Source organism: Muntiacus reevesi, chromosome 4, assembly GCF_963930625.1.
Source record: "Muntiacus reevesi chromosome 4, mMunRee1.1, whole genome shotgun sequence".
NCBI lineage: Eukaryota > Metazoa > Chordata > Mammalia > Artiodactyla > Cervidae > Muntiacus > Muntiacus reevesi.
The window spans coordinates 69,498,945-69,525,695 of NC_089252.1; the positions used below are offsets into that span (position 1 = coordinate 69,498,945).

General features: G+C 43.7%; 1 protein-coding gene across 15 annotated transcripts in view; it reads left to right on the plus strand.

Annotated features, from left to right (window-relative positions):
- ARPP21 (cAMP regulated phosphoprotein 21) overlaps positions 1-16,331 on the plus strand; it is a 158,016-nt gene extending 141,685 nt beyond the window's left edge. For all 15 annotated transcript variants that reach the window (XM_065932953.1, XM_065932960.1, XM_065932964.1 and 12 more), the window contains 2 exons: positions 14,284-14,432; positions 15,584-16,331. In XM_065932953.1, coding sequence (XP_065789025.1) covers positions 14,284-14,432; positions 15,584-15,841 — 407 coding nt within the window. In that variant the 3' untranslated portion in view covers positions 15,842-16,331. The remainder of the gene's footprint in view (positions 1-14,283; positions 14,433-15,583) is intronic.
- The last annotated feature ends 10,420 nt before the right edge of the window (positions 16,332-26,751 follow it).

The following is a 26,751-nucleotide window of genomic DNA, read 5'->3' on the forward strand; positions in this document are numbered from 1 at the left end:
AGCCTGTGATTTTTCTATTAGGAAACACAAACTCAGATTTAACACCAGAAGGCTAATTTGAAGTCTTATTGAAGTATTCTTTCATACCATTTCATCTTGCTAATAATTCCTTTAAATATTTGAGATAATTATGGTGAAATGTATTAAACTGGAGACCAATTTATAGCAGAGCATTTTCTAACCCAAATGTGCTTGGGAATTCAAGGCTCAGTTAGGGTCACTGTGGAAATAATAAACTAGACCCTTTTTTTCTTTCTTTCATTTTCTCCTAAAATATCCTTTGCCCATCGTTATCCATTTGATCTCAGCCATCTGGTGGTGCAGCCGGCAAAGGAAAATGTCAAATTCAACAAAATGAGTAGTACTGCTGGAGCTGAATCATAATTTAACTTTTTTTCCCCTCTGCCCTACAGGATATTTAAACAGTAATATTACTTAATAATACTTCCTAAGTTATTATCAATTCCCTACAAAACATTGCCATTTCCTCAAAATGGAAAGGCAGGCACTAGGGCCAAGAGTCAAATATTTTGCCCTAACAGCCAATGACGTCTAAATTCACCAGTTAACATTTACTTAATTGCTGAGGCAGTCATGCTAAGTGCACAGTCTGACACATTATCAGGTGTTTTTAAAAAAAAAGATAATTTCTGAGGGGGAAAAAAAAAACAGATCTATAAAACCAAGAGACACGACTCTGCTAACATCATTATCCGACTCTCATTTTTAAAATCTTTGTTTGATCAGGTTGGCAAGCTGGTGAGGGGAATACTGCTTGATATAAGGATGTGTTCTGTGTAATTTTTGAAGGGAAGGCGGGGGCAGGATTCTGCTTGCTTCTCCTCTTGTCACATAGCCATTCTCCATCCTTCTCTTCTGACTCCACAAACTGCATCTCTCAGCATCCTTTGTCCTGTGGCTTCCAGGTGGGTTTTGTCCATGGAAGGCGTCAGCAGCAGGAGGGCAAAGGAAGAGAGATCAGAATCTCTTCATCCTCGCCTCCCTCCCTGTGCAGATAGCTCCCCAGGTGGCCCCAAAGGCTGCTAGGAACACTGACTCCACCCCGACACCTGCACGCTGAGGGGAGAAAACAGTTCTTTCTGTGGTTAGGCTCTGGGTGTCTCCCTCTCCCGTCTTCTTTTTTACTGGCTGCACCAAGTCTTAGTTGCAGAACGTGGGTTCTAGTTCCCTAACCAGGGATTGAACCCAGGCCTTCTGCATTGGGAGCATGGAGTCTTAGCCACTGGACCACCGGGGAAGTCCATCCTGGTGTCTTAACTTGCCTACTAGTTTGGTGATGCTCTCTTTATTAATATCTCTTCAGGTGAATCACTGCAGTGGAATTCTGTTGCCTGCCAGGATCCTGAGTTGGGGGTGGGGGTTGAGAGATTAGTGGAAGACCCCTGACTTAGTGCTGGCCCTTGTGGGCTGTGTGTCCCTAAACAATCCAGGGATTCCATGTGCTTTACTTTCATCTTCTGTAAAGTGAGTCATAATGGTACTGCTCCTCGAGTGCTTAACTCAGTCATGTATAAGCCGTAAAGGTTATCACAAATAAGCTTGGAGGAAGAAAGGGGAATGAATGCTCGTTCTCCTGGTTTGATTTCTTGCGAACGTGGCCTATACTTACTCAGCATATTACTTCCTGAGAACACTGCCTGTTGATAAAAACTGCTCCTGTGTGTGTGTTTAGGCGCCAAGCTGTGTCCAACTCTTTGCGACCCCATAGACCACAGCATGCCAGGCCTCCCTGTCCCTCACTGTCTCCCTGAGTTTGTTCCACTGAAGCACTCATATCTACGTCTAAACATCAGGATGCAGTCGGGCTGCGAGTTTCCAAAGAGATGGTTTGATTCCTGTCTTTTACAAATCATGGTATGTTCCTTGAATCTCCAGATTTTTCTTTTCTTTCTCCATAATGCTGTACTATGGCTTATCTTAGAAAAGTCTGTTGGTAGCTACTGGAAACAAGCTTGGTGAGCCCCAGGTCACATACACAAGGTGTATTCTCCAAGTGCTTAGTAATGACATGGTAATAGCCACAGAGCCAGCATTTGTGTGTCAAATATACGCCTGGCAGCCCAGTCTGTCATATTTGGAGGAAGCATTATAGCATATATATGCCAGCAAGGGGACTGACAGCAGAGTGAGATTTAATCCCCAACTCATGAGAAATTCTGTGTGCAATCCTGTGCCTTCTTAGCCCTCAGCACCCCCAGCTTCCATCGTCCTGAGCTGGCTGGGCCAGGAGGGCTCCAGATCCATTGTCCCCCCTCGAGTTGAATGATTTCAGACTTGCAGTGGGGAGGAGAGAGGGCAGGGCAAGAGAGAATATTTTTTTAATGTGTATCAATTTTAAAGTCTTTTTTTAAATTTTATTTTCTTGCAGCTTCTTTCGTTTGGGCTGCATCAGGCCTAGCTGCATCGCACGGGATCTTTGTGGTGCTCTGACCCTGGTTGTGTCACGTGGGCCCCAGAGCACACGCGTTCAGTAGTTGTGATGCAGGGCCTTAGTTTCTCAGAGGCAGGTGGGGGTCTCAGTTCCCAGACAAGGGATCGATTCCGCGTCCCCTGCAGTTCAGGGCAGATTGTTAACCACAGGGACCAGAGGAGTCCCCGTTTTTTGAAGTCCTGATTGAATTTGTTACAACATTGCGTCTGTTTTCTGTTTTGGTGGTTTGGCTGCAAGGCATGTGGGATCTTAGGTCCCTAGGGAGGGAGAGAACCTGTACCCCCGACATTGGAAGGTGAAGTCTTAACCACTGGACCGCCAGGGAAGGCCCTGAGAAGAGATTTAGAAAAGCAAGGAATCCCAGACATGTGCTGTAGGAGGGCAAGTAGGTGAGCGCCGGGTTTCTCGTTGGCTTTTTTTTTCCCCAAGCCCAGTGACGATCAAGACATACAAGCAAGCCCACAGTTATGTCCCAAAGACGCGGGGCTTCAGAAATCTGATTTGTTTTCCCAGATGCCTGGCCGAGAGCTAGCAGACTGGTTTGTGCATACCAGACAGTGTCTGGGGGTTTTTCTGCCCTTCCCACTCCCCTTTTCAGCTCCTTTCCATATCTCCTCCTTACTGAGGCCTCTCCCGGCACCTGTCCCAACACTATCCGGTGAAAGTGGAAGCTGTGCTGTGCCTACTTGACTTGCTGCTGAAAGGAGCTTTTTCCAGAGGCAAAAGGGACAAGAAAAAACAGTCGGCGTCTGGTCAGCTTTGTCTTTTTTCTGCTGTGATGGTGATCAGTTGCTTTTCTTTGGCCATCCCTCAAGCATGGGCAGGGCTGCGGCGTTCTGTTCTGAGTACATTGCTGCTTCTCCCCGCCCGCCACACTGTGTGACATGCAGAACCTAATTCCTTGATCAGGGATCAAGCCCAGACTCCCTGCATTAGAAGGTGAAGTCTTAACCATTAAGTCTTAATCACTGGGCAACCAGGGAAGTCCTGCTTCCTCATTCTTTTTACCCAGGTCTCTGTTTGTGGGCTTATTTTCTGTCCTGTGGCATTGTAAGATTCCTCTAGGGCGAATACAGTGAGGGTGGTTTTTCATCAACATCATTGATAAATGTTCTTGAGTCACTGAATGCAGAATACCAGGCTAGACCCAGATGTATAAGAAACACTTCCTTTTCCAGAGGATGAGCGGGGGCAGGGAGGTCACATCTCAGTCACAGCCGGGTGCTCGATGTTTCTTACAAGAGGGATCTTGGTCTACCTAAAACCCCTTGAGAAAAGGATGGTCCCAGATTTACAGGTAAGGAAAATGAAGTCAGAGAGGAGAGATGCCCCCCTGCCCCCGCCCCCCGCACAAGGAGTGATGTATCAGATCCCATCAGCTACAATATGAAAGGAAAAGTAAGAGGCTTAAACAGTAAGAATTCAAGGCAAAAGTATTCATTGAAAGGGCTTCTCTGGTGGCTCAGCGGTAAAGAATCCACCTGCCCAAGCAGGAGACCCAGGTTTGGTCCCTGGTTCGGGAAGATGCCCTGGAGAAGGAAATGGCAACCCACTCCAGTAGTATTGCCTGGGAAATCCCATGGACTGAGGAACCTGGTAACTACTGTCCATGGAGTCATAAAAGAGCTGGACACGACTTAATGACTGAATTCGTTGAAAACCAAGGTCCAGCAGTGATCTTCAAAGTGTGGTCCCCAGACAGCAGCATCAGCAGCCCCCTGGGAACTTGTCAAGGCGGCACTTCCCAAGGCCCCACCCAAACCTGCTGAATCAAAACCTCTGGAGGTTGGAGCCTAGGAATCTGTGTTTTAACTTGGTCATTCTAACCAAGTGATTCCAGAGACAGGAGAATGTTGAGAGCCATTGTCAGGGGAAGCAGGGCAGGGACGCAGGTGCTCGGAGATGGAGATGTGACGAGGAGGCAGGACTGAGTGGCAAACTGTGAGAAGTCAAAGCTTTGAGAAGGGCTGCAAGGGGGGCCTGGTTTAGTACACTCAGCGCAACCTGGTGTGCTGCCAGAGACAGCCTGTGAGGCGCACCTGGTTCTCTTAGACCCGGGCTGTTGGCATCGTCTCCTTACAGTGAATTCACAGGCTGCAAAGGTGTGACTATCAATAGAGCTCCTACTCTGTTTGGGTGCTTATAAGCTTCCCTGGTGGCTCAGATGATAAAGAATATGCCTGCAATGCAGGAGACCTGGGTTCGATCCCTGAGTTGGGAGGATCCCCTGGAGGAGGGCATGGCAACCAACTCCAGTATTGTTGCCTGGAGAATCCCCATGGACAGAGGAGCCTAGCGGGCTACAGTCTTTGGGGTTGCAGGGAGTTGGACACGACTGAGCGACTCAGCACAGCACAAAGAATCTGACCACGGTGAAACGCTAGCAGGCCTCGGGTGGAAGACCATTTGTCCTTCATGTTTCTTTTTACTTTAATTTTTGTGGAATGGGGTTTAAGTGTGGACCATATCCTGCAGCTCCAGCTAAAAAGATAAGCACATTTGTATTTGCATGGACAAGCCTATAGATTTCTAATTGTTGTCTCAATTAGATAAGAGCAATACTTTTAAATAACAGTTCCCCGCATGGTGAGATTAAAGACTGTTCTTATTGCTATTAACAAGGATAATCATGGGTTGATTAGGTAGATGAACAGAAACAATCTCGTTCTTGTTGCTTGGACTTGTGACATCATCTCTTGCCCAGCGGCTTCACTTTGGGGCCATCTGTTGGAAAACTGATAGAAACACAGAGGATTCAAAATTAATGTTCCCTGAACCCTATGATGAGAATTTCTTTACAAATGTTTATCCTCAGATTTTTTGCTTAGAAAACATTAGTTATGGGTAGAAAACCATTTATACCAGGTTCAGTTGTGGGATTTTTGTTTTTGAGCTACCCATTATATAATTTAGAGTCAATCACTCTTTTGTTATAATAAAATGTAAGCAAGTTGACCTTTAAACATTTTTGGCATCTCGAAATTGAAAACGGACTGATGTTGTCTAACCTAGAGTTCAAGGAAAAGTCAGGAGGAACTAAATCCCAAATCATTAGAGGTTGGCCTTCTGCATATATAGGTTCAGAGGATATGTATCCACGATGTACCAGAAAACATCATGCTGGCACTTCTTTCAGTTTCTTCAGAGCCAGTGTAGATGCCAGTGGACACACACTGTACATCCAGTGTACTGTGCAGTCTGGTCCAGCGTACAGTATACGGCCCTGTCCAATGTATACTGTGCGGTCCAGCGTACAGTCTATTGCACACCATAAGGTACAGGCCAGTGTCCAGTATATGGTACAGTTCAATTTACAGTCCAGTGTCCAGTATCCTCTACAGTCCAGTGTATAGTCCAGTCCAGTGTATATGGACACATCTGGCACACATCTGACACTCTGGTATATGGTCAGATGCACAGCTGGACACCTCTGGACAGCTGGCATAGTCAAATGCACATAGAGACACATCCAGTGTCCAGTCCAGTGTCCGGCCCAGTCCAATATACAGCAGTGTATATCTAGTACACAGTCCAGTATACACTCCAGTGTATGTCCAGTATACACCAGTGTACATCCAGTGTACGTCCAGCATACACTCCAGTGTATATCCAGTGTATGTCCAGTGTCTCTGCGCCTGTCTTCTCCATGTCCATAAAAATCCTATGAATAGCTCTTAGAGTCATTGATACAAAAAAGAGCAAAGTATAGTCAGCAGGTTCAAACGAAGGATAAAAGAGGCAAAACCTAAGTAAACTGAAAATCAGATTGACACTGAATTCAGGTCAGTGGGGTGCCAGAGTTCTCTACATGAGCAACATTCAAAACATCAGGAGTTTTGCTAGCTGATTGTTAAAGCGCTTTGTAGCCTGAAATTGGTGGGGATAGTCACCTCAGGCAAATCAGTGAGCACTACAAATCAGGGCTTTTTGTTTATCAGAGTCTGGGTTCCAGTGGACAGCTGACATCTACGATTATGGTACAGTCAGTCCAAGCTAGTGTCCATCCAACATGCAGCATCACTAAAACTCCTGGCTGCCAGTATCCGGCCCTGGTGTGTGCCTTCTCTCATCCTCCATCTCTGCCTTAGTATCTGTCTTTATTGCCTCTGGCCTAGATTACTGCTGTTGCCTCCCAGCAGACTCTACCACTGGAACAGTATTACTGCTAAATCTACCACTAGAGGGACTTCCCTGGCAGTCCAGTGGCTAAGACTCTGCACTCCCACTGCAGGAGGCATCGGTTCGATCCCTGGCCGAGGAACTGAGATCCCAGATGCTGGAATCTACCACTAGAATAAAGTTTAGGTAAGAACCCTGCCAGTCTGCAACTGAGGAAGGTAGTTATCTTTGACTATTGGGAAAAATAATATATAATGCTTTCTTCTATAAACAGGTTACTTTTGATTAACTATAAAGCAGGTGGGGTTTTTTTCTCTCTGTTTTGATGTAGGGTTCTACAAATTGAATCTATGACCATAGAACTTATTTTCAGAATAGTGGGCCAGGGCTAGCTTACAACCTGTAACCATGTGAGAGTGATGGTAATAGAATCACCGTGGGGTTGACCCCATGACTTCTGACCTCATGATCATCCTGTTCTAGCCAACTGATCGAAAGCAATTTGTCAATGGGAACACCCCCCAGAGGGAATGCTCCCATGGACCATGATTAAACCCACCTCTGTCTTCGCTCTACCCTGAGTTTAGTTTGTGGAGAGAACTCCTCTAAGCTGCCTCAGCACCAATTTGCTGTCACTCAGCCTGGTGTTAGCATGTCCATAATTAACACTGGTAGACGTGCAGAAATGCAAGAATGCCACGTTTTCTAAGCCACGCAGCCTCATTAAGAAAGTAAAACGTTTGTGAATCTCCTGCAGGTTTTCTCCCTCTGGGTTGTGGAGGCTCTCTGGCTGTCAGCACAGCAGTCTGGGCCAGGAAAGTTCAGAGAATTACTTCAATAATATGACAGCCTCGTCCATTTAAAATGGAATTCAATGCCAGCTTCCCTTAGAGGCATTCATTGAAATTCTGTGCATGAGCTGTTCCTGTAGTCACTTAACAATGTCTCTCATGTTTGCCCTGATTTGGAAAAAAAAGAGAGAAAGAAAACTAGCTTTGTAGTTGCGATAGCGTGGATCCGGATGGTCTAATTACAATGAAGAGGCCCCGGGCTTGCAGTAATAGGATGGTTCATCTGATGTGTACGGACGGCCACGGGAAAATGACCCATGTGTGGGCATTCTCGGGGGACACTAAAGAGGCTTTTAAGAATTACACTCTGTGCAGCAAGCAAGCTAATGAGCAAAAGAGAAAGTAGGAAGGAAAACCACTGCTTCAGGAAGCGTAGTTCCACTTACGGCTGGTGACAGCATTCCCCAAATTCATTAGGATGGACTGGGCTTCCCTGGGATGGGTGTGGCCTCCCGCACTCATTCTGCATCTTGTTCCTAAGGAATGAAAACCCCTGAATAATAAATAGCGAGGAAGAGAAAGAGGACAGAGACCGAGATGGCCGGTAAATCAGATAAAGGCAGACACTTACACAAGGATGAAAGAAGTCAAAATGAACTTCAACAGCCAAAAAAAAAGGCAGTTTTTTTATACCCTTCTTTTTTCATTTTTTGGCCAGTTTCATGGTATTTTACTTCATGTATAAGAACAGTATCTTCTTATGATGTCCAGGGAAGATATTTTTATCCTGTTATTCTTAATCTTTGGACATGTTTGAAAAAAGAAAATGTCTTCGGATCTAGTCTATACTGGTTTTCTTCTTTTAAAAGTTCTACATGGGGTTTTAGGGCACATAAATTGGCAAGTTGACATAAAGGCAAAACGCTTCAAAAGATACACGCCTTGCTTTTCAAAGGTGACCCCACTTAACCTACGCAGTCACATCAGGGAGTCATCACCTGGGAGGAGAAGCAAGACAGTGTCTGCAAAGGCCAGGGAAATCAAGAGGACCGTGTGTCCCTGGACCCCGAGGGAGGCCAAGGACCAGTGGGACTGTCAGGGGCACCTTCCGCTCTACCTGAGGGGGGCACCAGGCCTCCAGTACCCCAGACCTACTCCTCTGAAGCATGAGGAGGTGGTCCTCTTTCAGGAAGCCATAGAGATATCATGATCCCATAGGATGCATCTGTTCTCCCTACTCATGGCTAGCCACCTTGAACATCAAGGTAGTTTAGACAGATGAAGCCAGAAGGGCCCCCTGTCTTAAAAAGTGCCCTTCTAATGAAAGAAAACTTGGGAACAAATCCATAGTGTTCATAGAATTAGAACAGTCATGAGAGCAGCCTCTAAAGTCCCCAAGTACAGCCACCTCTGAGTGGCTGTAAAACAGGAGACCCAGGTTCAATCTCTGGGCTGGGAAGATCTCCTAGAGAAGGGAAAGGCTACCCACTCCAGTATCCTTGCCTGGAGAATTCCATGGACAGAGGAGCCTGGTGGAGTATGGGGTCACAAAGAGTTGGACAGGACTGAGCGACTAACACTTTTCATCTGACATCCTAGACATCCTAGAGCTTCTGTGTATCTTCTCTTACCAGCTTTCAAATACTATACTTTTTATTTCCAAAGGTCACATGACTTTCTGAGCCACAGCTAGCTGCCTGGTATAGTCAAACAACAGAACCAGTATTATATTTAATGAGCAAATAAGGTTTTTTTTTAATGCGTTCTTTTTTTTTTTTTCCCTAAAATATTTATTTGGCTGTGCCGGGTCTTAGTTGTGGCATGTGGGATCTGATTCCCTGACCAGGGGTTGAATCCTAGCCCCCTGCACTGGGAGTGGGTAGTCTTAGCCACTGGACCACCAGGAAGTCCCAAGTTATTTTTATCTTATATTTTGAGAAAACAATCCAGAGAAAATGTACAGAATCTTTGAAGATTGTGAGGATAGGCATTTTTGAAATGGACCTAGTAATTGAAAACTATAGTTTCCACTGATTAGGAACTAATAAAGTAAATGAAGGGACTAGAATGCATTTGACTCACCCCCACCCAGCTCCAACCTGACCACCTGTCTGGTATCCTGTTATCTGAGTGACCAACCTTTAAATCATTATTGAGTGGTCTGAGGTGATTTTGTCGGGGCAATTATGCTTTACCTTTGATTTTTCTTTCTTTGATACCAGCAAGACAGTGTTCAACAGACTGTGGATCATAACTCTCATCCTCTAAATGGTTTTAACTATTGAGAAAACAATGAATACAATGAATGGCCATTGAGTAGCTGCCATGCTAAGGAAATTATGTTAATATATGAGAGTTGGAAGAATGTGTAATAGATAGTACTACAGTTTAGGGAGGAAAAACAGGGATGCCCAAGCCAGAAAACCTCAACCTAAATTCTAGCTTTCCCTCCTATTGGCACTCTTGACCCTGACAAATGTCTGGGTCATAGTTGTGTCTTTTGTAAAAGGAGTTTAATAGCACTGACTACCTCCCAGGATTGTTGTGACAATAAAGTGTAAGTGTTTAATTTACTGCCTGGATCAGAGTAAGTGATCAAACCAGTATAGCTAATTAGCCAGTTATGATGGAGAATCTGTAAGGAAGAAGAAAAAGTAAAAGAATTGATAGGAAACCAACAAACAGAACCAGGCAGATATTGTTAATAGAAAGTAGTATGTGGAATGCATGAACTATAAAAATTTAGCACAGGGACAAGCCAGTCCTGGATAAGCATTTTTCTTTTTCATATTCTTCATTAGCTATGTCACAGCTGAACTACTGTAATTCCATCTCAAAACCATGTACAGAGAACAGAATTTGAATTCAGAACCAGCTACCCTGGTTCCTTAGAAGCCTGTGTATGTTGGTTCACCCAAGAGAAGTCATATTTTCTATTAAGCAGATTATTAACTTTAATCATTTGAAAAGACATTGTACCATATTAAGAATACTTAAGAAACCCAATAGGAAAATTTCACTGCTTAGGTGACTTGGGGAGGTGTTGAGAATTGCATAGCTTCTTACTTTGCTCTGTAGATGCTAAGTTGGCCAAAAAGTTCATTCTGTAAGACGGTACAGAAAAACTCGAACGAACTCTGGCCAACCCAATATCTGCCCAATATTTGTAGTTAAGATACACCCTACTCACCTTCAACCTTCATAACCAACAACAGCCAGGGAATCAAACACCTAAAAACACAGGTCATGACTTTGTCATTCGTTCATTTCCAAAATGTTGGCTCCATAACAATGTATTTACAAATAAGAGTTAAAATAACATCCGTATCAATCATACAATTTTTAATTCCTAAATTGTAATTCCAATTTACATTCTGATTTTTCATAAATATGCTACATCAAGCGAAATGCTTCCTTGACAGAATATTAATGAATTACCCTCAGACTACAAAGAGTATTCAATCACTGCCATATTTTAGTCAAAACAATGTTAAATTTCAGATCTGTAAGATCCAGACATTTTACATGTTATACCTCCTCATTCTTAGCAGAGGGGTGTTCTTTTACCGGTCAGGAGGCATTTGTCCATTCCTGACCTTTTTACCTTCAGAAAATAAATGACGCATGTGACACGAAAATTGAATTAACTTCAACTGAAAAAGGAATAATACAAATAGCTAATGTCTTTACGATCGCCCTAGCAAGCCTCCAGGGCAGCTACTGTTGCTGTTTCTGTTTTGTACGATGCATTCTATCTGACTAATCCTCAATAAATATGAAAAACAGATCATTTCACGGCTAAGAACTGACAAACGGGAACAGGCTTCTCATTTGAGTAGACGAGATAAGCAGGCTGCCACCAGCCAGCTCCACCATCTTCGCCTTCAGGCGAGTGGTGTCCCAGGCAGACCCTGTTAGTTCACACTGAGGTCACTGCTATCACATTTCTGTTTGTCTATTCCTAGACCGGAGCTCAAATTCACATTCCACACAGCCTCCTGTCTCAAGGACCATTCTGCCGCCTACCTTCTGTAGCATCACTTAAAGCAGTGGGGCCCTCCGATTAAACCATTCCAGGTGTGAATTTCTTGCCTGGAGAGCGAACTGAGAAATGAATGGGGTTCATGAATATAAATTGGACTTTCCTTAACTTTTCATTTAGAAATTGTGTGGCGTGATTCGCTCCCCACATAAATCTTTATTTGCCTTAAGTGTGTTGACTGTGGGAATCCTCGGGCAGGGCTGGTAGCCCATCGCTATGCATGACTGGGTGTTAAAGTTCACAAATCAGGCAGAAGCGGCTTGGGGAGGGAACACCACGGCAGAGTCCCCACACCCGTGGGCTCAGCGAAGATGAGTTGCATCCCCCCACCCCCAACCCGGGCCTGCACCTTTATTGGGAGGAGGCCGCCCAACCTCCTCACTCTTTTTCTCTCCTTGAATATTATCTGATAGCTACGTCCTCTTCCTACCAAGACATTCTGTTTTCTGTATGTCTTAGCAGCTCTATTATCATCAAACTGATTTTTCCCTTCACCCCAATTTTGGTTTATAGAGCTGATGTAATAAATGAATCTTTCATAGGCCATCTCGATTTATTTTTGAATAGACGCTGTGAACCAGAGTCATTCTGAAGATGACTCGGGAAAGGCTGGAAGGATTCAATAAGCAAGTGCATCCTCTTTAGACGTGAGGCCACCCGACCTCTCCTGCCCTCTCTCCTCCCCTTCCTCCCGCCTTCTATTTCCATCATAGCCATGTGTACCCTGCATTAGTACCCCTGAGACCAACGGGGTTTCACCCTAAGATCCAAGTATAAATCAGATTTTTTTTTAAAAGACATTTCTCTCATTTTCAACCTGTGCTTTGACTCTTTAGCCAGAAATAAGCACCATTACACAGACCTGAAAGTGTGTTCACGTTGCTTGCTCTTTGCTATAGAAATAGGACATGGTAAGGAAGGCTGTGACCATGAATTTTCTACAGTCGTACTAAGTTGTTTTGTTTTTTTTTAACATATATAACAACAATCCTTGCTACAGTGAATTTGATATGGCTAGTAGTAACGTCCTAGTAATAATAAAACAGCAACAGAATTTTTTTTTCCAGGGCCAATGGGTATAAGAATAAAAGGGGGAAATCCTAGAGAACAAATTTTGGCAATGAATGTTAAAAGAAATTTCTCCCTGCATATGAGGCATTGTGGGAGGTAGGGAGGACCGTGACATGGCCTTAAGTCACATTTCTTGTTCCCAAGTCTGATGATTTTTCCATATTGTATAAACTTCAAACGCTTTGCCATATTTATAAACCCTCTGGGCTAAGGTTATTGAGATCCAGTAGACCTGCAAAGCACATGTAAGGGAGGCTTTGACTGTGTTCCCATGCACTCAGAATAACTGGAGGAAAGGTGGTCACGACCCTTAATTACATTCTTAGTATGTGGTGTCTATGCTAGAATTTAAAATAACCTAGTAAGTAAAACCACTATTAAAATGGAGTAAGGAGAGTGATGTGAACATTTTTTAAAAAATGGAACATATAAAAGAAGGTCAGAGGATGATTTCCAGATTACGCCCTGGCTCCACTCACTGATGGGCAGGCATCGCCCAGGCCTCCTGACCCGGCTCGACCCCGAGTTTGCTCTCTCGAGTGTCCATGACTTCATTTTCATCTCATTTGATGAATAGAGCTGATCTCTTAACTTAGTGACTGTTTGCAAGATACACTTCCCCAGTATTTCTGAGGTGAATGAAAACATTTTTTGCCAAACACAGGCTTGCCAAGTGTTGTCTATTGTAAAAATGCTAATGTAATTTCATCCTTTCTCAATTAAAACTCTCAAATACACTCAAAAGAAAGGCTATTTATAAACAATGGCCACTGATTAGGAATTCTTTACCCTTCGTTTCAATTTTTCAAATCTGATTGTAAAACTTAGTGTTCGCGTCAAGAAAATGTAAAGCCTCTCTCCCAGAGAACTGTGTTAAGAGAGCAATTGGTCTGGTTTCAGTACGCTTAATAACAGGAGCTCTGGAAGGACCTTATTTTATAGCATAAAGTGAAGCTGTTTTATTTCTCTGTCACCCTGCCATCTTCACCAACATCATAACTTCCTTCCCAATATTTATAATAGTTGACAGCCTTGCTTTAAGAACGCGTTTTAAACCACATCTTGTAGTAGGGGTTAAAATAATTAGAATAAATTCTGGTCCCTTTAGGAAGAAAAGAAACCCTACCAGCTGGCCCGCCTGGAAGGACACCAGCAGATACACTCTTTAAATTTTGTATTCTGTATAATCTATGATACGTACATGGTCTCTTAAGGGAGTATTTTGCCAGAACGTTCTCTTGGGGGCTAGCAGTGGAACAGAATAAAGTGTGACATACCTGTGGTTGTTGCCTTTGTCTGAGTCAACGAATATTGAATTCGGTAGAGTTGCGAGTCTTCTTGTGCATGGAAAATAGAATGTGTCCCAAGTTAACAGGCTGTATGGTGATCTCTCTGTGAAGTGAGGTAGTGCAGGAAAGTCAGAGGGTAAGAAAATGAGTCAATATTAAATTGAAAAACTTGATAATTTGTGACTTGTCCAAGTATCATTGAAACCAAAGCAAAAGACAGATCTGAAAGGTATAACTTGCAGCAGCCAACCCGCATCAATAGAGGTTCCCATCTTTGTGTCATGAAGAATGTACCACTACCACAACACTAACCCTTGGGTGGAGATACCAATGAATTTTTTGGAGTCAGGCCCTCATCCACTCTTGAGAAGCATAACGTGCATAGTTAGGAAATAAGCATTCCTAACACGGACAGTGAAAGGTCTTCAGGTTGGCTGGTGAAGAAGTTCTCTTACCCCATGCAAGTTCATCTTCGTTCTCCTCGGTACAACCAGTTCAAAAGATGTTTCCTCTTCACAGGTTACCAGCCAGTCTTGTCTGGTCAGCAGGGGTTCCAAGGCCTCATGGGGGTGCAGCAGCCACCTCAGAGTCAGGGCGTGATGAGCAGCCAGCAGGGAACTCCAGTGCAGAGCGTGATGGTCTCCTACCCAGCCGTGTCTAATTATCAGGTGCGTATCCGGAGCTTGGCAAACAGTGCTTTGAAAAGCAGAATTGCCAAAGCACAGGCGTGGGTGTGTCCCCGTCTCAGACGGGTGGGAGGTGGCAGGGGGTGCTAGGTGCAGTTGTGTTGGTGGTTGACTTTGAGTCAAGATTATACTAAACAAGTAAAAAACTGAAAATGTACATTTCCATAACAAAAATGGCATTTGAATGCCCTTCGAAGTCTGGTTCTGCATAAGCTTTCTATTCATGAAGGAAAATGCTTTTGAGTTCTGTTCATGAAGACCTCTGGACATTCTGTTGAAATGGTTCTTAATGAGAGAAAGTCCTTGTGACAAATCTGTGTTTGTTTTGATCACACCCAAAGAAACTTCATTTCGCCACAAATTTAACTTATAAAGCATTTTTAAATGGCATCTCAAATTGATCTAAAGGGTATTTATTGGACCTGACAGCTGCATTTTCCAGACTAAACTTACATTGAGTATTTAAAGTGTCACACCCCCTTCAGTAATGCATATTCTGAAATTCACTGAGAGGGAAAGTGAAGGGTTGGTGAACTACGTTAATCATTCAGTTTAGCTGCACCAAGTACCTCTGGCCCTAGAGACCCTATCCTCGGTATTCCTGCCTTGACCATCCTTGTTCACGTTGCATCCGTCTCTACCGCCAGCTCAATAAGAAATGTTCTCGAAAGTTGCAAGTTGAGAGTGAGGTAGGTTCCTGGGACAAGAGCCTCTTTTATTATCAGTGGCTCCAGGCCACTTTGCATAAAACCAGAATGGGAGCATGGCTTTCCAAAACAGAAATCCAGAGAGGGGGGTGGTCCAGACGGCAGTCCCTGGAGAGCCAGGAAAGGGGAAGGAAAGGGGCTCAAAGCTGACACTTGCTGAGCGTGTACTTCTCACCAGTCATGGCCCTGGTGCTGCCGCATCCTCCTGCAGCTCTGCCAGGGGCCACTTTGAAGGCGGTGTCATTATGCACGTGGAGTCAGAAAATCAGAGCGGTCAAATGGTCTGCCCAGTGAGAAACAGCTGACAAAAGGCAGAGCTGGGACCCGAACCCCAAAGCGTGACTGTTTTCGATGACACCACCGTAGCTTGCGGGACACCCCGGAATGACCTCCTCATACAGGAACGTGTCTTGTGTCTCTGCTCAGGTGCCAATGACCCAGGGTTCTCAAGGACTGCCCCAGCAGTCGTACCAACAGCCACTCATGCTCCCCACCCAGGCAGGCCAAGGCTCCCTCCCGGCCGCTGGAATGCCGGTGTACTGTAACGTCACGCCGCCGACCCCTCAGAGCGGCCTGAGGCTGGTGGGCCCGCACTGCCCCTCGAGCTCTCTCCCCGCGGCGTCGGCCAGCTGCAGGACCAACTGCGCCAGCGTGGGCACCGCCGGGTGGCAGGCCAGGTTCTGAGCGCGCCGGCCAGCCCGCGGCCCTTTGCGGGGGCAGGAGCCGGGCCGGGAGGCTCGCTGAGGACTGAAGTGTTCACTCCACACCCCAATGACTGCTGCTGGTATTCTGTAAAAAAAAAAAAAAAAGACTAATCCACACGTTAGCTGGTTAATGGTGCATATTTCCGTCATGTCCGCTAGGTATGCCTTTCTAGCTTAGCTAGTGACATGAATTCATCAAGGTAAGATTTTCTCCTACCACTGAATACCACTGTGTAGACGATACTATCCCTAATTTGGATTATTAGTTTTGTACTTTGTGTTGACTTTGTGATGCTAAGAAGTATTTAAAAAAAAATTATATACTGAAATCACATTGTACCAAAGCTGTAATGGAAAAGAAAAGAATTGATGAATGGAAGGAATAATTTATATACACAATAGAGTTTTCTTTTTTTAATGGATATATACTGTATTGTAGTGTTTAATCGAAATAAAACTATTTGACCTTATGGAGAAAGGTCATGTTTTTACCACCAGTTTCTTTCACTCTCTGTTCCCCTGTGTGTTGGCTTGTGTCCTTTTATCCCCTTCAAGCACTGCTTTATCAATAATGTGCAGAAAAGATATTCTGGGTGTTGGTAGATGAACTGGTATCACACTAGTAGGCAAACACTGAACCAGTTGCAGCTTCTTGTGAATACCACAGGGCTCCTGGAAATAAATGACATGCGACTCATCCACTCACTGAATACACATTTTTGAAATGTACACACGTGGCCTTTAATTTTACGCCCATTGAATGCATGTAGCTTTACTTCACCAACTGGGAAAATCTGCCAACAGCAGCTCTATACCAAATCCTGTACTAAACCCTATGCCACCTCCTCAAATTTCTCCACTCCTTGAAAAACAAGGTATCTTTGCTTAGAGCGAAATTGAAAGAGGCACAATCTAGGACTTCCCTGGGTGGCCCAGTGGTTGAGCATCCACCTGCCAACGCAGGGAACACAAGTTCAGTCCCTGGTCCAGGAAGACGCCACATGCCAGGGGGCAAATGAACCCGTGTGCGACAGCTACTGAGCCCGCGCACCCTGGAGCCGTGCGCCGGTAGAGAAGCCGCCACAACGAGAAGCCTGCTCTCGGCAGCGAGATAAGCCTGTGCTCAGCAACAAAGACCCAGCACGGTCAGAAAGAAAGAAAGAAAATAAACCAGCCCAGCCTAACTTCACCCATTATGTTGGGTCACATAGTGTAAGGTATCACAGGCATTAACAGTAAGGCAGGAACTCAAAGGTGCTAATGCTTGTCCTAATGATTTAAAACAAGGCAAAAAATAAAGCAAGAATTTGGTTACAAAGATGCAGAACAGTCACACACACACACAAACATTGAAAAGGCCGTTCCTGTCTAATCTCAAAAATGTTTACCTCCCTGTGGATTCTGCAGGTAAGACCGACTTATGACAGCCTTTGAAAAATAACAGCTGAGTATCATCTTTGGCCCTTCCAGGGGGTATGTAATGAGAGAATAAAACCCCACAGCTTTCACTTTGCTATAGTAGTACAATGACTAACAGTTCTGTTAACTCTATACCCAAAAAACACTTGCCAGTGAGAAGGATTTGGAAAGTATATATGGGTAATTCCCATTATTTTTCATATTACCACATTCTGTATATTAGATTTTTTCATGTCCATGTCCTTTAGCTGGAGATAGAGTTAGGCAGCCAGATGCAAACTACCTACTAGATTACTGTTGCTTAATTTTACACTACTTTTCCTTTAAAAGGGAATTTCACACATATCATCATCAGCTTCATTCCTTGTGAAGTCTGTTCCATTTCCTCAGATTTCAGTCTACTGACTTCATCATAAGTAAACCAGAACTATGAAAAATGTTCTAAGAAAAAGGGACATTGCATTTTTTAATTGAGCATTAAACCAATAGGTTGAGTGGCTTTTAAACCAAGAGCTGCTCTGAGAAGAAGCAAAGTGTTCACTGAATTAGTATCTTCCCCTAATGGAAGGAGGAGGCTGACCAATATGGACTCATTTTTGAAATATATTTTCCATGGAGCCCTCTGACCCTGGCAGTGATCCCAAACACAAGGATCCAAATATAGGCTGAATGTTTTCCTTTTCATCCTATTCTGAGAAGTTTGAAGCACTTCTTTAGGGAATCTTAGAGTTACTGAGCCTTCTTTCCCATGGATTTGAAGCCTACATCATGTTAAGGGTAAAGACAGATCTTTGTTGTTTCTGGCCATTCTTTTCTAAAAGTGTTATTCTCGTATTTAGACATTTGACTTTTATTGCATAGCATATCCCTTTATTTACTGTTTATAGCTGAGCAATCTTCCTTCCTTTCACTAAATATTTGTATCCAGTATTACTTTATTCCTAATATCATGTTAAACTTACTTTTTACATTTGAATATTTGAGATGGCTGTGTAGAGAGACAGTTTTATTAGTGAAGCACTTCCAGAATTTAATTTACTGTCAGGAGAACATTCAGTTGTTTTCACATTGATTAGAACTGCATTACAATCCCATTTGGAAATTATATATATGTCTATAAACTTATATAGATACATATGCAAATACACAGTCATCCCTAATGATTCTCCATGTGAAAGTAAAAGAGAACATAAGTGACTCATGCATTCATTTATTCAGCAAATTTTTACCACATACTTGATTATATCCTAATTAGTGGCACAATTCCAAGTAAGACTACAAATAAATTTCATGCCCACAGATTTACTCTTGTTTTTTCATACATTCGGTTATCCTGTGATGGTTAGAACTAAATGTTCTAACTAGGATACCAATGAATTTCAGCCATAATTATTTTATTGTTTTAATATCATTCCCCAGCGTGTGGAGTAGGATAAGACAGTGTGTTATATATAACGTTATGGAAATGGAATTATGTAATTAATTATATAGTTGGAGGCTAAATCACAAAATAACTGGGGTGGGGACGTGCCTGGTGGTCCACTGGTTAAGACACTGCACTTCCGCTGCAGGGAGCGTGGGTTCAATCCCTGGTTGGGGAAGTAAGATCACCCATGCCGCATGGTGCAGCCAAAATATAGGGGGGAAAAAGTGGAGTACAAATGAGCCAGAGCAGCTTCACAAGAAGAAGGAAGGACAAAGCAGACACAATCAGGGGAAAGACCGTGGCAGCAGAAATGGCTTTTGCCATCAAAATAAATGAGTACTTGGACTCAGCTTCCACTTTTGCCAGTGGCTGGCAAGGGAGAGGACACTTCCCTGCACCTGTCCTCCTGCTACCTATATTCTGCATCCCCAGGCACATCCAGGACAGAGGGGCATGCCCACCCTCACCAGCCCAGGGGTTCCCTCACAGGCAAACTCATCATCCCCAGACCAAAAACAGAAAAAGAACTGTACATACCTCACCCTAAAGGTGGAGTCCAACTTTCACACTTTAAAATCCAACCAATATCTTACAACAGCTTTTCTAAAACATTTTCCATAGAAGACTTTTTCCTTGGGATAGTGACAGTTGTTAGATTAAACCTGACTGTTCCCAGAATGGCTATAATTGGAAGACAAGGTTAATGAAGGTCAAACAATCTTTTAAAAAGCTATCTGATTTCTGGAAATCTTTATGATGTAAGAGGGAACCATAATTTGCATATTTTCTCAAACATATTTGAACAAAATATCCTTCTCTTCACAGACTACATCAAAAGACTAATATTGTGAGGTACATATAGTTTTAATTACATTAAGGCGTCTGAAACCAAGAGTACAAACACAGTTATTTTATTTCTATAGATATCATATTAGACTATTATAAAGTGTAAATGTAATAGCACTACAACCTTACTATCCAGTCGTGACATCTTTGGGTAATTGACCCTGGAGTGCATTATTTACTCCTTGAACACGTGAGCTGAAAAGTAAGCCTTGGCACCAATATTTCTGGACCTTTTAATTCTTAATATTGAAGGACTTGATATTTCTATTTATGTCTAAAATGGTAGTACTGGTCATACAGCTATATAGATAGAGTTATTCCAAATGATCTTTCAGATCTCTATGTGAATGTAAAAGAGAACAAGACTGATTTATGCATCCACTTACTCAACAAGCATTGATACCTTCTTACTCATTTTAAGACCTTGTACCACAGTCTGTGGAGCCTGTGTCTTTAGGAACTTTGTGAGTTTTCAGAATAAATTATACCAAACAACTAACTAAAAAATATAGGAAGTTAGTCATAGGTCTTTTATTTTAAATATAAGACACATTAAAATAGGATTCTGGAGAAGGAATGGGTGGCTTCTGGGTGTGGTTTTATGAGGCTTTTGACCAGGGTCCTGTTGAACAGATGGAATTTGAACCTATAGACCTGAGCATGGGTGAACCCCAGCCTAGCCAGGAGAAATGCCTAGGGAGAGAAAAAGGAAGAAAGAGATGAACTACAGTAAGTCCCCTACATACAAATAGGTTCTGTTCTAAGAGTGCATTCGTAAGTCTAAATTGTTTGTAAGTCCAACAGTTAGCCTAGGTCCCCCACTAACACAGTCAGTTATATGGTACTGTGCTGTAATAGGTTTATACTACTTTTCACACAAATGACACATAAAAAACAGACTCAAAAAAAGTAAACCTTTTAAATCTTACAGCACAGTACCTTGAAAAGTACAGCAGTATGGTGCAACAGTTGGCACACAGGGGCTGGTATCAAGTGAACAGGCAAGACGTTCTGATGGGAGGAGGGAGAGGAGGCGGGAGACGGCAGAGCTGAAGGGTCATCAGCAGATGTCAGAAGATGGAGGGCAGACTGCAGTTTCACTCTCGCCTGATGTCGGTGGCATGGGTTTTGGTTCCTTGCTAGAACCAGATGCACATTTACATCTCTGACAGTTCACAACTTGAAGGTTTGTGTGTTGGGGGCTTCCTGTAGAGGTTGGCTGGAGTGGGAGGTGAAGCACAGGAGAAAAGGAGGGACTGATTACTGGGAAATGGACGCAGGGCCTGGCTGAGATGATCTTGAAAGCTGGTCAAGAGTTCACAGGCAACCAGAGGCTCCTGAAGATTTGTCAGTGAGAAGTCATGTGATCTCAGCCATGGTTCATAAAGAAGCATGGGCCTCAACAAGTGGTGTGGATGAGACTTGAAAAGGATCTTCACTCAGAAACCAGAGATGAACACGATAATAGTGATAATCTGGCGCTGAGCTACAGTTACCATCAGCATTGTTGGGCTCAGTCAGAAATGAGTCCAAGCTCTTAAGTCTTAGCAATTCTGTTTTTATAGGCAGCAGAGCTTTAGCGCTACATATTTTCTCCTTCCCTCGTGGACAGAAGCTTCTGTATGTAAGCACACTGTCTTAAGCTGCATCACAAGGCACAGTCCGTACAACCTTTTAAGATAAAACAAATGAGACCGAACAGAAAACTCAAACAGCACAGGAGGGCTGCCAAGTCTCCATCACGATGGATCTCGTATCAACGCCCAATATGCAGTAACATTAGATATCAACTACCTAGTCACTCTTGTTAGAAATCAAAACAGAACAAAACTGGTGAGACATTTATCCATTCTGGCTCACAAAACATTGTTTGTTTTTTTCCCTGTACTTTGCCAGATACCACTTCTTCTATACAGAACCAAAAATATTTGCTTCCTCCCCTATTATTCTGTCTAAAACCCTCTTTACTGAGAAGGTTGTTTTCATTAGGGTTCTGACATTAGTTTCCAATAGTCCCCAGCTGTAGTGTCTGTTTCAAGTTCAAGTTGCCTTCTGTGAAGTTTTGCAACCTCCAGTCTTCTCCTTCCAAAGTAGATTTACCCCTATTACATGTCATCAGTGGCAAGAGCTTTTCACTCCTGGAACTGAGTTCTCTGCTGCTCCCGGCATTGTGCACACAGTTTTGGGGGAATTGGGGGGTGGGGTGGCGGGCAAGGCATCTGATACTACTCTTCTATGGAGGAAATCATCTTCTCATCGATGTCCTAACAGAGACCCAGGTCATCTACTGGGCATGAGGCTGCTTCTGCTCAGACAATAATAACCAGCCCCCTGACTGCAGATGTGCAGTGAGTGCTTTGATATTCAAGTTTATTATTTGCTTTGTATTGTTTCACTGCTTTATTCCATATTCCTCTCAGTGTTGTTACAGGAGGAGAGGAAGTCAGATACTGAGCAAACAAGAGGAGATGTAAATCTGAAGAGGGGTGAGCCCTGAAACTGGGATTCAATGAACAGTCAAGGAGCAAACACGGCAGGCATTCATGATAATGTGTATACTGCTGATGCGCTGGTCAGACTGACTGGGCTAGATAGCATCCTGTTGGAAAAGAGTTGCTTTTTGAATGTTCAAGACCTCACTTCAGAGTCTGGTGCAAACAGGGGATGGGGGGGCAGTGGGGGGGGGGGCTCATGTCGGGGTAGGGAAGGAGAAGATGATACAGAATATAGAGGTCCTAGAATTAAAAATAGGACAGCTTATTGTGAAATTTGGGGGGGGGGGTGTGTTGGCCATGTTGTGCAATATGTGGAATCTTAGTTCCCCAACCAGGGATCAAACCCACACCTCTTGCATTGGAAACGCAGAGTTTTAACCACTGGGCCACCAGGGGAGTCCCTATTGTGAGGTTTTGAATCATGTTTCCTGTTAAGAGATCCAATATCCCCATAGGAATGGTCCAATAAAACAGATCTGGTTAAATGCAGGGATGATGTAGGGCCTTACTGCTCCCCCTGTACCCCAAAAGGTTTTATTGTGTTAACAGCTTGGAAACCACTGCTGTTTGTGTTGCCATAATGCTATCATAAGACTCCCACCTTCCTCTAATTGGATTTCATTGCATACAGAGTTTGCAGCTGCCTCTCCTGGGTTCTCCAGCAAGTCAGTCAGTAGGCACTGCTGTCTGTGCACAAATGTCATCTCCCTTTTGCATCAAATACCTCAGCTCATTGGAGAAGCAAATGGCAACCCCCTCCAGTATTCTTGCCTGGAGAATCCCATGGACGGAGGAGCCTGGCGGGCTGCAGTCTGTGGGGTCGCAAGAGTCAGACACGACTTAGTGACTGAACCATCACCACCGCCTTAGCTGATACAGGATTCACAGTTCCTTGAAGAAATGAGTGAGTGGGCACTCCTATGAGCTCCCCTGGTGGCTCAGCGGGTAAAGAATGCACCTACAATGCAGGAGACACCACAGACTCAGGTTTGATCTCTGGGTCGGGAAGATCCCCCAGAGGACGAAATGGCAGCCCACTCCAGTATTCCTGCCTGGAGAATCCCATGGACAGAGGAGCCTCGCGGGCTACAGTCCATGGGGTCGCAGAGAGTCAGACATGACTAAGAAGAAACATCAAGTATATAGTGCCATCTGAATCCTATATATCTGTCCCATGAATTGTTTCTAAGCTGATGAAAAACAAAAAAAAAATTTTTTTAAGAAATAAGACAATCACCTATCTTTCTCAAGTGTTTAAAATTTGTCTACAAGGAGGAGGCCACATTTTCCAATGAAACTCACGAGCCAATTTCATCCTTTTCAAAAGAGAGAGGAGTTACTTAAAGTGCTTAATGGTAATGTAATAGAGAGCAACGGCCTGGGACTGAAAAATGCAGCAATTTGAATTGGACATTAAGAAAAATTTCACTGGAAGCAAGGGCAATTATACAATGAAATAATTTCCTAAGGGAGAAACAGTGAGACGCTGTTAAAAAGAGTTGTTTAAAAGAGTAGATTAAAAAAAAAAAAAAAAACACTTGCAGCTGAGGCTGCTGGAGGATGGTTTTATGACTTATTGCTTTACTGTGGCCACACGCCATCCTCTCTGGAGATTTCCCAGGCTCAGCTAGCTTACCTTCCATTAACGAAGGATCTGTATGGTGCCCAAGGACTGTGATATCTGTATTCTGTTTTTTATGCAAAAATGTAGACTTGTAAATGGAATACCCATGAAAGCGGCAAGAAGAACCTAGAAGGCTCTAGTTGTTCAAAATCCACTCTGTGTCAGCGTCCTAGGGTATTTTACACACACACACATGTATATATAGGTACATACATCTCTCTCTCCCTCTGTCCCTTTGTCCCTCTCTCTCCCTACCCCCAATCTTATTTAAACCTTCTGCAACTAACTGGTTGATCTGTTCAAACTGGTGGCCATTTATCAGTCAGTATTACTGGCCATGAGAATACATGACATGATTATTCCTTCACACAAACTGCTACATGTGCAGCATAGGGTAGATAAAAGCAACCTTCACCTGATGTCAGGAGCCTTGCTTTTGAATCCTAGCCCCATGATCAAGCACCCTCAGAAACTAACGTCTGGGTCTTGCTTGTACAGTTCTCTAATCATCACTATTCCTTTCTTTTGTAATCTGTTCCCTCCCTTATCAGGACCAGCGATTTTCCAGCCAGTGTACATAGGGATTTAACTCTGGTTATCAGTCTAACAGCAAGGATAGGAAGAGAGGGCGTCTGCAGAGGGGAAGAAGGGATCCCACGGAGATTCCCAGCCAAGTGCTGGGGAGGAGCCACTTCCAGGCCCTCCGAAGGCTCAGAGGGACCTGCAGAACCAACATCCCCCAGCACTTCTATCAGGATGGCCTTATGCCACGTTCCAGGGTTTCTGCTTTTCTCATCCAGAGACTGCAGCATTGCAGACCTATTCAACTGAACATTCAGTATCTCTGGAGCTCTGAAATTATGAGGTTTTATGTTTGCTGCTCAGCTGTCTCCCCTCTCCTACTGCAGAAGTTGGAAGCCTTTTTATGCACTCCCAGAGAGGCCCTCTGGCTCTCATCCTTAAGACTTGTAAGTGGTCTTTGGTTCTTTGTTACCCTCCTCGCAGGGTGAAGATACCACTTAGCAATACCTCTAGCCACCTCACCTCTCTGCTGCCCTCTGGACATTTTCTCCTAGTGTCTTTCAAGTGCTTGAACTTTCATCCCTACAAGGGCATCTACCCACAGTGAGGCTTGACCCCGTCACCGCCAGTGCAATGTTCAGCAAGGCAACCACGTGCCAAGGAACTCAGGATGACATCTTATATCCACTCTTGGCACCATCTGTATTATTTCAAGTCTCTGAAAAGCAGATGCCAAGATGGAATTAGACTTTTTAGAGACAGAGGAGGAAAATTCAGGAAGGAGAAGTGGATAGGGAGCTGCAGAAAGCCATCAGAGTCATTTGACCTGATGCAAGTCTGACATCTGTGGAGGAGAGAGAAAAAGGCTTAGAATTCAGAGCAACTCGAAAATTGCAGCAAGACCTATTGAGAGTTCTCAAGTCAAAGTCTGCCAGAGACCCACACGTCTAGAGAGTCAGCCTACTTTAGCATCTCTGCTGAGCTCATGAAGGTCTTGGGCAGCATGTTGGCCATGTTGGAAAGGTAGTCATCATTTTTAGAGTCCCTGCTGTCAGAGACACGAGAAGTGCATTCCTCTCGCCGCCATACAGAGGGACCCAGAGTCCTTTCAGCTTGAGAAATCAACCTTCTGTATGGCGAAGTCCTCTGTATCCAGCCAGTGGATGATAAGTGTGAGAAGAGACATATCCCTCTGCGCATGTGGATGCACTTCACTGCGTGGAAAGTCTGAGAAATGTGGGCCTAGCTGGGGACTCCACTTAACAGCAAGAAGTCTACAGTATGGAAAAGGAAATGCAAGCCTTTGATGGACAGTGAGGCCTTCCTGCTGCTGAGAATAAATAAAAGTGGAATGGAAATGTTGTTACTCTGATGGGATGAATGATTAAAAGAGAAAGAAAAACACTATGAGAAAGGGAAACTTCCCCAGGGGTAAAGTAGCTAAGACTCCATGTTCCCAATGCAGGGGGCCTTGGGGTCGACCCAGGTTGGGGAACTAGATCCCACGTGCCACAACTAAAGATCCCACATGCTGCAACAGATTGAAGATCCCACATGTCACAGGTGAGACCTGGCAGAGCCAAATAAATAAATATAATAAATACAAACAACAACAACAGTATTAGGAAAAATGGGGCCTAACTATAAACAAAAAAACAGTGTTGATGCTGCAAACAGCTTTATGCCAATAAATTTGGAAAATGGATACCATATTTGCAAAATATTGTTTACCAAGAATGACAAAAAGTAAATGCAAAACCTGAATAACCTAAAAGATTACTATTAAAGATATTCTAATTCCCAAATACCAGTCTCAGAAATGTTTACAAAGGAGTCCCACTAAGCCATTTTACATGTGTTCTATTAGATTTTTCTTAAGGCCACCCCCAAAACAGATAAGTGCTAACGCCATGAAATCAGAACAAAACAAGGAAAGAATAAAGACAGTCAAATCATAGTTCAAACTCATTCTTGAAAACAGATGCAAAATATTTGCAATTGAATATTAACAAATGCAGGGCTTTCCTGGTGGCTCAGTGATAAAGAATCCTCCTGCGATGTAGGAGACGCAGGTTCGATGGCTGGATTGGGAAGATCCCCTGGAGGAGGAAATAGCAACCCACTCCAGTAGTCTTGCTTGGAAAACTCCATGGACAGAGGAGCCTGGAAGGCTACAGTCCATGGGGTGGCAAAGAGTCGGACATGACTGAGTGACTGAACAATATTAACAAATGCAACTCAACAACATGTACATGTGCGATCTCATGAGAAGAAATCAGGCTGATATCTTGATCTTAGGCTGGAAGGCTTCAGAACTATGAGAAAATAAAATTCTGTTGTTTAAACCACCTCATAGGTAGTGTTTTATTATGGCAGCCTAGCAGAGTTGCTACATCAATTCTCCACATATTAAACACCTCAAACTTATTATCAACAATGTTTCAACCTATTTTAAAGGCATTTCTAAAGTCTATCCTAAAGTTCAGGTAGAACAGCAAACAGCTAAGAACATCAAATAAATGTGGAGGAACAAGATGAAGATGCTGCCCAATCAAATA